Source organism: Coregonus clupeaformis, chromosome 33 (genome assembly GCF_020615455.1).
Source record: "Coregonus clupeaformis isolate EN_2021a chromosome 33, ASM2061545v1, whole genome shotgun sequence".
In the NCBI taxonomy this organism is placed as follows: domain Eukaryota; kingdom Metazoa; phylum Chordata; class Actinopteri; order Salmoniformes; family Salmonidae; genus Coregonus; species Coregonus clupeaformis.
In genome coordinates, this window is record NC_059224.1 from 15,971,922 (window position 1) to 15,988,283 (window position 16,362).

General features: G+C 45.5%; 1 protein-coding gene across 3 annotated transcripts in view; it reads left to right on the forward strand.

The window, feature by feature from the left end:
- Positions 1–15,369, forward strand: part of rcan2 (regulator of calcineurin 2) — a 116,817-nt gene extending 101,448 nt beyond the window's left edge. For all 3 annotated transcript variants that reach the window (XM_041860505.2, XM_041860504.2, XM_041860506.1), the window contains 3 exons: positions 137–310; positions 4,059–4,230; positions 14,277–15,369. In XM_041860505.2, coding sequence (XP_041716439.2) covers positions 137–310; positions 4,059–4,230; positions 14,277–14,431 — 501 coding nt within the window. In that variant the 3' untranslated portion in view covers positions 14,432–15,369. The remainder of the gene's footprint in view (positions 1–136; positions 311–4,058; positions 4,231–14,276) is intronic.
- The last annotated feature ends 993 nt before the right edge of the window (positions 15,370–16,362 follow it).

Here is a 16,362-nt window from a genome sequence, read left to right on the forward strand (position 1 = left end):
CCTCACCCCAGACTCTGCTTAATGTCTCTTTCTCCCTCAGAGCCTCCCTGTATTATTCATGCTTTGGCATTTACCACCTGAAACCATATTATGCACAACTTCATCTGGTTTGTTTTTGTCTCTTGGCTTGGTTCAGGAGATGTTCGAGGCCCTGTTCCTGGCCTACGATGAACGGGTGACGTTTCAGCTGTTCAAGAGCTTCCGGCGTGTCCGCATCAACTTCAGCAACCCCAAAGCAGCCGCCAGCGCCAGGATAGAGCTGCACGAAACGCCCTTCAGGGGCAAGAAGCTCAAACTCTACTTCGCCCAGGTCAGTAGCTATACAGTACAACAAGCAGGACTGACTGCCAACAGACTGGCCCTTTGATTTACCCCTTATGTTAGTTATGTTGCTTATTTCTGGAAGGAAAGGACACATTAAAGTGATGCTCCAGAGCTTTTGTATAATTTCAGCCAGTAGTTTTGAAAGTAGTGCAAACGAGCCAAAACCGGTCCCCGAAAATGTTGCACAAATGTGTACTACGTCATCCATTTCATATGATATGTTACATCCTGCAATTATTTTTATATACAGTTGAAGTCGGAAGTTTACATACACCTTAGCCAAATACATTTAAACTCAGTTTATCACAATTCCTGACATTTAATCCTAGTAAAAATGTCCTGTCTTTGGTCAGTTAGGATCACCACTTTATTTTAAGAATGTGAAATGTCAGAATAATAGTAGAGAGAATGATTTATTTCAGCTTTTATTTCTTTCATCACATTCCCAGTGGGTCAGAAGTGTACATACACTCAATTAGTACTTGGTAGCATTGCCTTTAAATTGTTTAACTTGGGTCAAATGTTTTGGGTAGCCTTCCACAAGCTTCCCACAATAAGTTGGGTGGATTTTGGCCCATTCCTCCTGACAGAGCTGGTGTAACTGAGTCAGGTTTGTAGGCCTCCTTGCTCACACATGCTTTTTCAGTTCTGCCCACAAATGTTCTATAGGATTGAGGTCAGGGCTTTGTGATGGCCACTCCAATACCCTGACTTTATTGTCCTTAAGCCATTTTGCCACAACTTTGGAAGTATTCTTTGGGTCATTTGTGACCAAGCTTTAACTTCCTGACTGATGTCTTGAGATGTTGCTTCAATATATCCACATAATTTTCCTTCCTCATGATGCCATCTATTTTGTGAAGTGCACCAGTCCCTCCTGCAGCAAAGCACGCCCACAGCATGATGCTGCCACCCCCGTGCTTCACGGTTGGGATGGTGTTCTTCTGCTTGCAAGCATCCCCCTTTTTCCTCCAAACATAACGATGGTCATTATGGCCAAACAGTTCTATTTTTGTTTCATCAGACCAGAGGACATTTCTCCAAAAAGTACGATCTTTGTCCCCATGTGCAGTTGCGAACCATAGTCTGGCTTTTTTATGGCAGTTTTGGAGCAGTGGCTTCTTCCTTGCTGAGCGGCCTTTCAGGTTATGTCAATATAGGACTTGTTTTACTGTGGATATAGATACTTTTGTACCTGTTTCCTTCAGCATCCTCACAAGGTCCTTTGCTGTTGTTCTGAGATTGATTTGCACTTTTCGCACCAAAGTACATCTCTAGGAGACAGAACGCGTCTCCTTCCTGAGCGGGATGACGGCTGCGTGGTCCCATGGTGTTTATACTTGCGTACTATTGTGTGTACAGATGAACGTGGTACCTTCAGGCGTTTGGAAATTGCTCCCAAGGATAAACCAGACTTGTGGAGGTCTACAATTTATTTTCTGAGGTCTTGGCTGATTTCTTTAGATTTTCCCATGATGTCAAGCAAAGAGGCACTGAGTTTGAAGGTAGGCCTTGAAATACATCCACAGGTACACCTCCAATTGACTCAAATGATGTCAATTAGCCTTTAGAAGCTTCTAAAGCCATGACATCATTTTCTGGAATTTTCCAAGCTGTTGAAAGGCACAGTCAACTTAGCGTATGTAAACTTCTGACCCACTGGAATTGTGATACAGTGAATTATAAGTGAAATAATCTGTCTGTAAACAATTGTTGGAAAAATTACTTGTGTCATGCACAAAGTAGATGTCCTAACCGACTTGCCAAAACTATACTTTGTTAACAAGAAATGTGTGGAGTGGTTGAAAAACGAGTTTTAATGACTCCAACCTAAGTGTATGTAAACATCCGACTGTGTGTTACAAATTAGTAAGTGCTTAAGATCTCGGGCTGCATCTTTAAGACACTAGCTTTAGTTATGGTGTATAGTTCAGGGGAAAACTGGGTTTATGGAAAATAGTCTCATGTTTACATTTTGTCACCGATGCAGTGTGACTAACACTGAAAGTCTCTCCAGGGTGTGTGTGTGTGTGTGTGTGTGTGTGTGTGTGTGTGTGTGTGCGAGTGCGTGTGCCCTTCTCCTTGCAGAAGCAGCGTGTGATTGCTCCACATTAGCCAGTAGGCCTGTCTAATTCCTCTCCCAAAGGATATCAGGGTCACAAACACTCCGCTGAGGCAGAGAGAGAGAGATTAAGTCCATGAGTTATACTCCTGTTAGAGATTACATAATATCTGCAGGACCAAATGTTACACTGTGCTGTGCTGCCCGGAGGCTGGAGCACACAGACAGCACTCTGATGATCTACATGTGATCTGGACCTATTAGCTATTAGTCAAGATGACCGTCCTGATGGTGATGATGTGGGTCTGTAGCCCAGTAGACTAGTGTTGGTTCTGGGGAGCAGTGAGGTCTGTAGCCCAGTAGACTAGTGTTGGTCCTGGAAAGCAGTGAGGTCTGTAGCCCAGTAGACTAGTGTTGGTCCTGGGGAGCAGTGAGGTCTGTAGCCCAGTAGACTAGTGTTGGTCCTGGAGAGCAGTGAGGTCTGTAGCCCAGTAGACTAGTGTTGGTCCTGGAGAGCAGTGAGGTCTGTAGCCCAGTAGACTAGTGTTGGTCCTGGGGAGCAGTGAGGTCTGTAGCCCAGTAGACTAGTGTTGGTCCTGGGGAGCAGTGAGGTCTGTAGCCCAGTAGACTAGTGTTGGTCCTGGAGAGCAGTGAGGTCTGTAGCCCAGTAGACTAGTGTTGGTCCTGGGGAGCAGTGAGGTCTGTAGCCCAGTAGACTAGTGTTGGTCCTGGAGAGCAGTGAGGTCTGTAGCCCAGTAGACTAGTGTTGGTCCTGGAGAGCAGTGAGGTCTGTAGCCCAGTAGACTAGTGTTGGTCCTGGAGAGCAGTGAGGTCTGTAGCCCAGTAGACTAGTGTTGGTCCTGGAGAGCAGTGAGGTCTGTAGCCCAGTAGACTAGTGTTGGTCCTGGAGAGCAGTGAGGTCTGTAGCCCAGTAGACTAGTGTTGGTCCTGGAGAGCAGTGAGGTCTGTAGCCCAGTAGACTAGTGTTGGTCCTGGAGAGCAGTGAGGTCTGTAGCCCAGTAGACTAGTGTTGGTCCTGGGGAGCAGTGAGGTCTGTAGCCCAGTAGACTAGTGTTGGTCCTGGGGAGCAGTGAGGTCTGTAGCCCAGTAGACTAGTGTTGGTCCTGGAGAGCAGTGAGGTCTGTAGCCCAGTAGACTAGTGTTGGTCCTGGAGAGCAGTGAGGTCTGTAGCCCAGTAGACTAGTGTTGGTCCTGGGGAGCAGTGAGGTCTGTAGCCCAGTAGACTAGTGTTGGTCCTGGGGAGCAGTGAGGTCTGTAGCCCAGTAGACTAGTGTTGGTCCTGGAAAGCAGTGAGGTCTGTAGCCCAGTAGACTAGTGTTGGTCCTGGGGAGCAGTGAGGTCTGTAGCCCAGTAGACTAGTGTTGGTCCTGGGGAGCAGTGGAGAGGAACCCATGACCCAGACACTGATCGTTCCCAGTCAGTGTCCTTTAACCTCAGCTCTCTGGCTGGCTGAATCCCTTGGAACTAAGATGTGGAATTAACTGACTGTCTGGAACTAACTGACCCACTATGGGCGTTTTTTTTGTTTTTTTTAAGAGAATCACTAAGAGACATCTAATTCAAACACATTCACTAATATTTGGTCTCTCTCTCTCTCTCTCTCTCTCTCTCTCTCTCTCTCTCTCTCTCTCTCTATCCCTCCCTCCCTCAGGTCCAAAACCAAGTATCAGAAGGTGATAACCTGCACCTGGCTCCTCCCCAGCCCTCTAAACAGTTCCTCATCTCCCCTCCCGGCTCGCCGCCCATTGGCTGGCAGCAGATAGACGAGACCACGCCCGTCATCAACTACGACCTGCTCTATGCTGTGGCCAAGCTGGGCCCTGGTGAGTCATACCACTAGTTACACAGTACATGCTGTTTTTCATTCAGAGCGACCGCTCTGTTTCAGTTTTCAGTTTCTCAGTCTCAGTGTTTCTCTCACACCTTTCTATTGTTCTCTCTGTTTCATTCTTTCAATCATTTCTCTCTCATTCTCTTTCTCATCTTTCTCTTACACACTCTTCTATTGTCTCATTCTCTTGCTTGCTAGCTCTTTGTCAATCTCGCTCTCTCGTTCCCTCTCTCACATCTCTCACTTCCTCTGTAAATATATCCAGTGCTACGTGATGCGTCATGTAATATGACATCCTAGAGCACCTCCCCTCGGTCAAGCAGGGCATCAGGTCAAATTCTTCTTGTTTTAAAGATTCATTTTGTCATGTCACACCGGTCAGAACCTGTACCTTTAAAAGTTATTAATATTCATAGAATACATCCTCTGGTATCAATCACTGTGTGTTCTATAATCAGCCGTAATGCAGACGTCTGTATAGAACACAAGACCATAGAGACACTCACAACAACGACTGAGACTAGAGGAGAATTTCTATTAGCTGAACCCAGTGTTGGGGATAATGCGTTATAAAGGTATCAAGTAACATAACGCGTTACTTTGATTGAAGGTAACAAGTCAAATGTAATATATAACTATTTTCAAGTAACGAATCCCCACAATGGCTGAACCCCAGTTGACCTTCAGATGCAGTATAGAGACATCAGGAAGTTTTACTCCCATACAATGTAAAGCCCTTTGTGTCCTTCAATATTCTTTATGATCACAACAAGTGTATCAACTCCTGTATATTTCCACTTCAGCGTATAGGGAAGGTTGTGTTCTGGCGTTTATGACGGTGTCATGTCCAGAAGTCCAGTTAGTGTTTGTAGTGGACCACACACATAGTCCAACAGAGTAGATGACCGCCCGGGAGGTGACCGTCCATTTCGTAGGAGGTCAGTCAGGTCACCCTCTCTACTCCCCAGCTGTTGGTCTGATTACGTAGCCTACTGTTCCCATTGGAAATACGGTCCACTAGGTTTATTACAGGCAACACGCTATTTACACATGCATTTAAACTGAGGAAGGACATTCCACACAAGATTGTCTCACATTATAGTATAGTCCCAAAGAGTTCATCTAAAATAACAATGCTGAGTCCTGTATTTAGATCCATGGACATGTTTAGCACTGTCTGTCACAGGCTATGTAATACTACCTAGTAGTTTTCCTATGAAATGTATTGATTAAAAGTAATTTCAAACACAATAAAATATGACAGACGTTGAGATGGAGCAACTTGTCATGTCTGTAACATCTCTCACCAGTTTAAGACATGAGACATCGCTTTTGATTTAATGAACAGCACTCCAGTCAGAATGTATCCTATCCTCATTCACTCCCTTCTGCTCCAGTCTGCCTCTGTTTTTCATGCCATCAGAGGGGCAGTGCTACTTCGCTAAATTTTAATTGCCGCCGACTTGAAAGAGCCGCGCGCCAAAGCAGTGCCACTCTCTTCACAAAGGTTCCGCTGCACGTCGTCATGTCAACCATGAATAATGCATGAGGGTGAGAGACATTGACGACCTGTCACTGCTGACTCCCTGTACACCAATGGTTTATTCATCTCGGCTATGAGAGGAATATCAACAAGTCTCTATCTAAAACCCCCCCAACTCTCCTCTGGAATTGAGTCACCTCAGCCACCATGTCATTTAGTCAGTCAGTCAGTCAGTCAGGAGAGAGTGACAACCACAATTGTGTCTGGCTTGATAATGATGGCTGTCTTTGAGTAAGAGGTTTAGTCCGAGCAAGTAGCGGATTCAAATGTAAATCAGTTAGCTGTTATGTCTTCTTGTTGTTTGAAATAGACCTAAATGGAGTGTCAATCATCTTTTTATCAGGCTTTTTTTTTCATCTCACTAAATGCCTGATACTAGAGTGCTTTTTGTCCAGCAGTAAGCCTAGGCCTACTCAAAAAGCCAAGTTTGGTGAATACATAGTGTCCAGTAGTTAAGCTTAGTACTGTGAAAGGTAGGCTACTACACTCTTACAATGCTTCATCTCAGTGTGTATCTAAATGTGCAGGGATTATATTCCATACAGCCAGAGTCAAGACCATCTGCCTTCCTGGCGAGAGCCTCATTTTCTTATCAGAACAGCTGTTTCACAGATTCTTGCCATCCTGCTAATTTTTGCTTGACTTTGCTTGAGCTGCCAATCGCGCTGTTAACTCCCACATAAATAAACCCTTAGTCCCAGTCAATGATATGAAGGGAGGGAGAGAGAGAGAGCACTTGCAGGTCCTCGCTAACTTCTCTCTTTCTCTCTCTCTCGCTCTATCTCTCCCCCCTCTCTCTCTCTGCCCCACTGACACTACCTCAGGTCAATGAAGGAGGCCATTTTGAAAAGTGAAATTGAATGTCACGCACTCTGTCTGTCTGTCTGTCTGTCTGTCTTTCTGTCTGTCTGTCTGTCTGCCTATCTCTTCTATTTGTAGCTGCAGTGGATGTTAAAATGGCTCTGGGTGGTGGGATGAGATGTAGGAACATTTAGATTATGCAACAGGGTTTGACATTACTAACAATCAGCTGTCAACCCCCTAGGGAACTGTATCTCTCTCTCTCTCTCTCTCTCTCTCTCTCTCTCTCTTTTCTCTCTCTTTTCTCTCTCTTTCTCTCTCTCTCTCTTTCGCTCTATTTCTCTTTCTCTCTCTTTCGCTCTCTTTCTCTTTCTCAATTTCAATTCAATTTCAATTTAAGGGGCTTTATTGGCATGGGAAACATATGTTTACATTGCCAAAGCAAGTTAAATAGATAATAAACAAATATTGCTGCTGTGATGGCAGACTGTGGTATTTCACCCAATAGATATGGGAGTTGATCAAAATTTGATTTGTTTTCGAATTCTTTGTGGGTCTGTGTAATCTGAGGGAAATATGTGTCTCTAATATGGCCATACATTTGGCACGAGATTAGGAAGTGCAGCACAGTTTCCACCTCATTTTGTGGGCAGTGTGCACATAGCCTGTCTTCTCTTGAGAGCCAGGTCTGCCTATGGCGGCCTTTCTCAATAGCAAGGCAATGCTCACTGAGTCTGTATATAGTGAAAGCTTTCCTTAATTTTGGGTCAGTCACAGTGGTCAGGTATTCTGCCACTGTGTACTCTCGGTTTAGGGCCAAATAGCATTCTAGTTTGCTCTGTTTTTTTGTTAATTCTTTCCAATGTGTCAAGTAATTCTCTTTTTGTTTTCTCATGATTTGGTTGAGTCTAATTGTGTTGCTGTCCTGGGGCTCTCTCTCTCTCTCTCCCCAAATCCCATCAAAACACATCACGCTGAGAGTTCTCTCTCTCCCTCTCTTCCTTTATTCTTCTCTCTCTCACTCTATTTTCCCTCTCTCCGTCTATCTTCCCTCTCTCTCTGTCCTTCTATCCTCACTCTCGCTCCCTGATCTGATAAGCTGGGGTCATCCCTATACTGCATGACTGCATAGGCCCACGAACCGGAACATAATGTAAGCCTACATACTCATATGACTCCTCAAGATCAGTTGTATTTGAATAGAATGATCTTCCTGTATCTATCAAGATAGACATATAGTATACTTACTTCCTCTTATATTTACTGGAACACCATTTCATATTCCTATCGAGTTCCTGTTTGAGATGAAGTGCATCTATTATGATGTGATAGTAGTGGATAGTGGTAGGTAGTGATTCACCTAGTCTAATGAAGCACGAGGCTCTCTGCACAAGATAGTGAAAGTGATCTTACCCATCACTGTAACCAGGCTCATTGTGTACGGGACATTGTCTGGCTTCATACTATATAATAACTCTACAGAAGGTTAGAGTTGGGTCTAAGCAAATCTCCCATTCATAGTCATTAATAGTGTAGGTACTTGCTAGTGGAGCCCCTGTCAGTATGGGTCAGCCTGGGCTACGGGACGTCTCTCTGGAGCCGAGGGCTCTCTCTAGCTGGGTCTAAACCCGAGGACAGCCACAGCTGGTGGTTAACACCATACACCAGCAACTTCGTGGCCTCATTGCCCTCTAAGTCACTATGGATAGCATCTAACTTTTACAAGCACAAAAATATCCCACTTGAAACTTTCCTTTACTAGTCAACCAACCATGCAGGTCCCCTCACAAGCACCCAGTGATACATCTGGTGGAACCCACAAACAACCCACAAACAACCCACAAACAACCCACAAACCCTATCAGTCCCTTTCACTGCTAACTACATCACTGTAAGTGTATACAGCACATGAAATGTCTCTCAAGTGACTGTATTCTTTCTGTATTCTGATTACTTTATCCTATCCCAGGTATTCTTTAAAGAGGTGGGGTTTCAAATGTCTCCGGAAGGTGGTGAGTGACTCCGCTGTCCTGGCGTCGTGAGGGAGCTTGTTCCACCATTGGGGTGCCAGAGCAGCGAACAGTTTTGACTGGGCTGAGCGGGAACTATGCTTCCGCAGAGGAAGGGGAGCCAGCAGGCCAGAGGTGGATGAACGCAATGCCCTCGTTTGGGTGTAGGGACTGATCAGAGCCCGAAGGTACGGAGGTGCCGTTCCCCTCACTGCTCCATAGGCAAGCACCATGGTCTTGTAACGGATGCGAGCTTCAACTGGAAGCCAGTGGAGTGTGCGGAGGAGGGGGGTGACGTGAGAGAACTTGGGAAGGTTGAACACCAGATGGGCTGCGGCATTCTGGATGAGTTGTAGGGGTTTAATGGCACAGGCAGGGAGGCCAGCCAACAGCGAGTTGCAGTAATCCAGACGGGGAGATGACAAGTGCCTGGATTAGGACCTGTGCCGCTTCCTGTGTAAGGCAGGGTCGTACTCTCCGAATGTTGTAGAGCATGAACCTGCAGGATCGGGTCACCGCCTTGATGTTAGCGGAGAACGACAGGGTGTTGTCCAGGGTCACGCCAAGGCTCTTCGCACTCTGGGAGGAGGACACAACAGAGTTGTCAACCGTGATGGCAAGATCATGGAACGGGCAGTCCTTCCCCGGGAGGAAGAGCAGCTCCGTCTTGCCAGGGTTCAGCTTGAGGTGGTGATCCGTCATCCATACTGATATGTCTGCCAGACATGCAGAGATGCGATTCGCCACCTGGTTATCAGAAGGGGGAAAGGAGAAGATTAGTTGTGTATCGTCAGCGTAGCAATGATAGGAGAGGCCATGTGAGGATATGACAGAGCCAAGTGACTTGGTGTATAGGGAGAATAGGAGAGGGCCTAGAACTGAGCCCTGGGGGACACCAGTGGTGAGAGCACGTGGTGCGGAGACAGCTTCTCGCCACGCCACTTGGTAGGAGCGACCGGTCAGGTAGGACGCAATCCAGGAGTGAGCCGCGCCGGAGATGCCCAGCTCGGAGAGGGTGGAGAGGAGGATCTGATGGTTCACAGTATCAAAGGCAGCAGACAGGTCTAGAAGGACAAGAGCAGATGTGGTTTCTGCTGACAATTGAGATGTACAAACTATGGCATAAGAGAACAACAAGCGGATAAGAGGCAATCCTTCATTTTCGGTGAAGACATTAATGAGCGAGCTAAGATAGACGTAATCAATATAATGATTTGTTCAGCACTTTTGAAATGTACAGCAACAGAATTCAGAACATGGGCCGTTCTTACAGTGTTCTCCCTGTACACCAAGTCAGAACCGTAGGATAAATAGAGGGGGCATATAAGCAGACAATGAAAGCTCTTACAATATTCGATGATGACATTTCTATAAAACAGGCTATACGCTACATGTGCACCACTAAGTCAGAACAGTAGGCTAAGTTATGAGGGGGAAAGGGACCAAATTATTAGGGTGAGGCACATGGGCTACTAACAGCTTACTACACAACATACACTTAGTATTACTTTCTTAGCTACAGCATACATATCTCCCTGGCATATTACATCATTTATGCAGCAGCATACAATACATTTTTGGACTCACAGTTGTGCTGTGCTCACTTGAACAGGAAGGTGGCGCGGCGGTCCTTCTAGTGGGCAAATTTTGTCATAAAGTCTGGCATTCTCTGGATTTATGGTCCTTTCAAGACAACTGGGAACTGGAAAAAAAACAAGGTCGAATCATGATGTCAGTGATCTTCAGGTCGGAGCTCTAGAAAGAGGCCCGAGTTTCCAACTTAGAATTCCGAGTAGGATGACCGTCTGACCGTCTGAGATTTCCCTGTTCCGAGTTTCCAGTTGTTTTGAACGCGGCAGAAGTCATGCTGGCTTGACAGCATGGCCAATGTATTCAACCTTTTCTGGCCCATGGTGTTCCATGTGAATGTTTATCCTTTTAAGTTTGGGAAAGAGACCCTTAAACCCAGAATTGGACCACACACCCTCTCCACCGAATAACAGGCAGGGGAAGCTGCCCCCCCTCCTGGTTCCGGCAGGCTTCGGCGTTCGTCGTCACCGGAGTACTAGCTACTGCCGACCCCATTCTCATCACTCCACTTGTCATGTCTTGTCAATCACACACACCTGGTGCTCATTCCCCTAATTAGTATGTGTATAAGTGTTCCCTCTGTTCCCCTTGTCTTTGTGAGTGATTGTTTTGTTGTGAGAGCGTGTAGCTCGGTTGAGCTACATTTCACTGTGTTATTTGTCAAGGTGGATGTTTTCCCTTGTACAGTTTCGTTTGACGCTTGAGGCATTTGATTTATGCAAACGGATTAAACAAATGGATATTTTACCTCCTGCGCCTGACTCCTTCTTTCACACGTCGTCACAGAAGCAAAATAGGGATTGCTTGGCAACGCTTGCAGTGAGCCACTGATTCCTTCCAAACCACTCATTGTTGAATTTGCGATATCCAACTTGTTGTGTAATGTTTATGTCCAATGGCCGATGAGCACCGATACGTTTTATCTATCATTTCTCTTCATATGACAAGGATTGAAAAGGATTTTGTCAGTAGATTGTCAACGTGATTCATGATGATGACTGCTTGTCTAGCTTGCTAGCAACGATTTTGAAAGTATAATGTTGACATGATCAGTCCAATCAAAGCTACGGTAGATATAACGTGATTTTACATTATTTTATCTGTGGTCAATGACCTTGAGCCTTCTTGGATGGGCACTTGTAATGTAAATGTATGGCAGCAGCCAAGGGGGCTTGAACTTTCTAGCTCTCCCTGTAGATTTTGCGGTGACATAGTGTTGCCATGAATGACAGAACACTGAGCCAATCACGGCGCAACTAGAGAAGATTACCAACCCCTACGCTCTGTATTTTCGCTGGCTGCCCTCCACCACCGAAAGCACTGAGCTAGGCTGAAACACCTGCATTTTGGAGCTGCGTTACTCTGGAAAGCAAAAAAGAGACCATGTTTGTATGTGTCAGGACATCAGTGAAATGCGGTAGGCGAAGTCAAGCGCAGGACACAGAGCTAATCAGAAGACGTACTTTACTCGAAGGTAAAATAAAGAACTACAACCTCCACACAGGGAGGGAACAAACCCGCACACTAACGACAGCCGAAACATGAACAAACACACACAACACACAGTGTGAGACAGAGGGTTAAATAGGTAAGACATCACTACATAATGGGAAACAGGTGTGACCAATAAAGACAGAACAAGTCGAACATAGATACATGGATCGGTAGCAGCTAGTACTCCGGTGACGACGAACGCCGAAGCCTGCCCGAGCAAGGAGGAGGGGCAGCCTCGGCTGAATCCGTGACAGTATGCGGCTTTATTAACTCAATAATACTTTTTTTACATTGTTTGCAAACTGATATGTGACACGTGTGTGTGTTTGTTTGTATTTGTATGTGTGTTTTATCCAGTGCAGTGTTTCCATATGCAGGCCAGCCTTCAGAGAGACTAGCTGAGTCTAGTGTAGTGTGATTGCGGCTCCATCAGTCTGCCTCCCTCCAACACAAGGCCTCATTAAGGAGAGAATGCTTTTGTTGTTCCCGGCTTGTTTACAAGGCACAGATCCAGCCTCTCACTCGCTCTCTCACTAAGCCTGAGAAATAAAATCATTAAAGGAAATATTTGAGGCGCATCTGTGGGTAAGGGGGTTGCCAAGATGTGTGGCAGCAGGCAGGCAGCGCTGTACCATTACCATACCAGGGTCTGGAGCAGAAGGTACAGCACTATAGTAATACTGTAGTAATACTGTAGTAATACTGTAGTAATACAGTGAAATCATGGCTGGGTGTATTGGCCCTTACAACATACAGTAGAATAGATAAGGTCTTTAACATGTACATTTATATTTCACATTCTAGTCATTTAGCAGACTCTCTTATCCAGAGCTAATTACAGGTAGTGCATTCACCTTAAGTTAGCTAGGTGGGACAACCACATATCACAGTCATAATAAGTGCCTAGTTTTCGTCAATAAACAGCTCTCAGCAAAGCCAGTGCTAGTCAGAAAACGTTTCCACGCTAGAACAGATGATGTCAGTGAATAGCATGCAGCACACATTCCAAATCAAATCAAATGTTAACGGTTGCCTACAAATATTTTGCAGATGTTATCTCAGGTGCAGCGAAATGCTTATGTTTCTAGCTCCAACATTGCAGTAATACCTAACAATACTAAACAATATACACAAATCCTAAAACTGAAAAATTAAAAATATATAAGAAATATCAGAACGAGCCATGTCAGAGTCCGGAATATAAATATACATGTATATATGTATATAATGGTGTGTAATGGACAGTATATTAATAGAAAAGGTGTGTACAGCAGTAGTCAAACGCTCCTGAAGGAATTGTTGCCTCACCCATGATGGGGTTAACTCTGTGCCAGAACAGCAGTCCTGTGCTGTAGTCTACTGCACCCGTTTATTTTGGGACTGTTGCTAAGGAATGTTGTATATTCAAGCTGTGAATTATTTGGAGTGTTTTGCCTGGCTTGAAAAGATGCTGTAAAAGTAGATGCAGTGTGCTAGTGGTCCTGGGCCTAGGACGCTGTCCAGCTGTCCATCTGTCCTTCCACCCCCGCCACACACACACACACATGCTCCGCATGGCACGAGCCATCAGGTGCCATCCCATTTTATCCTGGTTAATAAATAGCTTTGATAGGAGCTGGCCAGGTGGGTTGCGGCGGGACAGGCATTCATCACCATGGATTTAGAGATGGTGAGCTTACTGCATACAGTACAGTCCGTACACACACACACACACACACACGCAGAGCCCATTCATTAGCGGAGCCTGAAATAGCAGGGATAATGCCAGGTGCATGTGCTGTGAATGACAATGAGCTCAGTTAGTGTGTGTGTGTGTGTGTGTGTGTGTGTGTGTGTGTGTGTGTGTGTGTGTGTGTGTGTGTGTGTGTGTGTATGTCATTATGTGATAAACAGCTGTAATGTTGTCATTATCAGAATCCCTGAGACGTACTAAATGACAGATGATAGCTAGGGTATACTGTATGAAAGCTCTGAAGGAGAGTGTTGAACTCCCAGAGGTCTTTTAAGTGTGGAAATCAGGGACCCAGGGAGGGCAATATCCTCTCTCTCTCTCCTCCTCTCCCTCCCTCTCTGACCCAGCGCGCCAGCATGCAGCAGCATTGACGTCACCCAGCGGTTGACTGAGAAGCCCAGCGAGAGAAGAGAGGGAGAGGGAGAGGGAGAGGGGGAGAGGGGGAGAGAGGGAGAGGGAGAGGGAGAGAGAGAGAGAGAGAGAGAGAGAGAGAGACACACACACACACACAGAGAGAGACACACACACACACACACACACAGAGAGAGACACAGAGAGTATATAATTTCTTCAGTCCTCCCTGTGTTCAGGTCCTCCTAACCAGAGAATTACATAGTCTTTCTGTATATTAACCTTCTGCTCACCAAAATGCCCCCAATTCTCACAGGACCATTTAGCAATTATGAGGAGAAAATCATTACCCAGGTTGAGTTTGCCTCACCTCACTGATTTAGTGTCTCTCTTGGAACCAGGGCTCCCTCTTGAGGTCATGTATGCCTTTACATTTTCAAATGTCTTTCTTGTACTGACCATCTCTCTCTCCCTCTCTCTTTCTCTCCCTCTCCCACTCTCACTCTCTCTGTCTACAGGAGAGAAGTTTGAGCTGCATGCAGGAACAGAGTCCACCCCCAGCGTCGTAGTCCACGTCTGCGACAGCGACACCGAGGAGGAGGAGGAACCAAAGAATTGCCCCAAACCTAAAATCATCCAGACCCGGCGCCCCGACCTTCCTACTTCACACTGAACTCTCACCCTGCCACTTCCTGCCGTAACATCGTCGTCTGGAGGAAGGAGAATCGATCCGCCGTCTCTCTCTCTCTCACAGGAACATTCCCCATGTTCAGCCCCCCCACGCCCCACGGCCGCCCCGCCCAGGCCAGAGGGGGAGTGCTCTCTGTTCCTCATCCTCCTCGTCATACAGCCGTTGATGTGCTACATGTATGATCACAGCGTTTGTTTCCTTCTGTTGGCAATACTCCATATTTATATCGCTTTCAGATTTTCAAGACTCAGCCACCATGCCCTCAGTGATTAGTTCCTGTCTATATGATTCTGTTGTTGTAATGTCACACAGTTAGCAGTGATTGGGCAGCACCTTGCTTTGAGCTCGGCCTCTGATTGGCTTAGGGGCTGTGGCGCATGCCAGTGTAAAGAAGGCCATTGGTCGCCTTTGTAGACGTGTGTTAGCTTTGCTCTCGCACCACTGCGTATGTACCACAAGCACTGACAATGAATAGCGCTTCTCTCATTAGGGCATGCTAGCTACTGAGGTGGTGGAATTATTCTGGCGCTGCATGAATTGAAGTAACCTGAAGGAACATTATGGTAAATGGTCAATACTTTGTCTTATAGTCCCTTAAAGTTGTCAGAGGTTATTCATTGCGTTATCAGTGCTGTCTGTCGACCATGGGAATTGTTTTAATCTTGCCAATGCATGCACTGGTCTGATATAGTTTGTGTGTTTACTTTGTTCTGTTTGCTGTGTGTAACTGTCAATTTGACCTCTCTCTCTTCTCTAACTTCTCTCTCTTCACCCTGTGTTTTCTGACTATCGGTGTTCTTCACAAAAAACAATGCTAATACAAGTTACAATCCATGCGTCTTCAAGTGAAAGCATTACACTACTGGTCAAAAGTTTTATAACACCTATTCATTTAAGTGTTTTTCTTTATTTTTACTATTTTCTACATTGTAGAATAATAGTGATTACATCACAACTATAAAATAACACATATGGAATCATGTAATAACCAAAAAAGTGTTAAACAAATCCAAATATATTTTATATTTGAGATTCTTCAAATAGCCACCGTTTGCCTTGATGACAGCTTTGCACACTCTTGGCATTCTCTCAACCAGCTTCACCTGGAATGCTTTTCCAACAGTCTTGAAGGCGTTCCCACATATGCTGAGCACTTGTTGGCTGCTTTTCCTTCACTCTGCGGTCCGACTCATCACAAACCATCTCAATTTGGTTGAGGTCGGGTGATTGTGGAGGCCAGGTCATCTGATGCAGCACTCCATCACTCTCCTTCTTGGTAAAATAGAGCTTACACAGCCTGGAGGTGTGTTGGGTCATTGTCCTGTTGAAAAACAAATTATAGTCCCACTAAGCCCAAACCAGATGGGATGGCATATCGCTGCAGAATGCTGTGGTAGCCATGCTGGTTAAGTGTGCCTTGAATTCTAAATAAATCACAGACAGTGTCACCAGCAAAGAACCCTACACCATAACACCACCTCTTCCATGCTTTACTGTGGGAAATACACATGCGGAGATCATCCGTTCACAAAGACACGGTGGTTGGAACCAAAAATCTCCAATTTGGACTCCAGACCAAAGGACACATTTCCACCGGTCTAATGTCCATTGCTCGTGTTTCTTGGCCCATGCAAGTCTCTTCTTTTTATTAGTGTCCTTTAGTAGTGGTTTCTTTGCAGCAATTCGACCATGAAGGCCTGATTCACACAGTCTCCTCTGAACAGTTGATGTTGAGATGTGTCTGTTGAACTCTGTGAAGCATTTATTTTGGGCTTCAATTTCTGAGGCTGGTAACTCTAAATAATATAATATAATAATATAATATGCCATTTAGCAGACGCTTTTATCCAAAGCGACTTACAGTCATAACTCTAATGAACTTATCCTCTGCAGCAGAGGTAACTCTGGGTCTT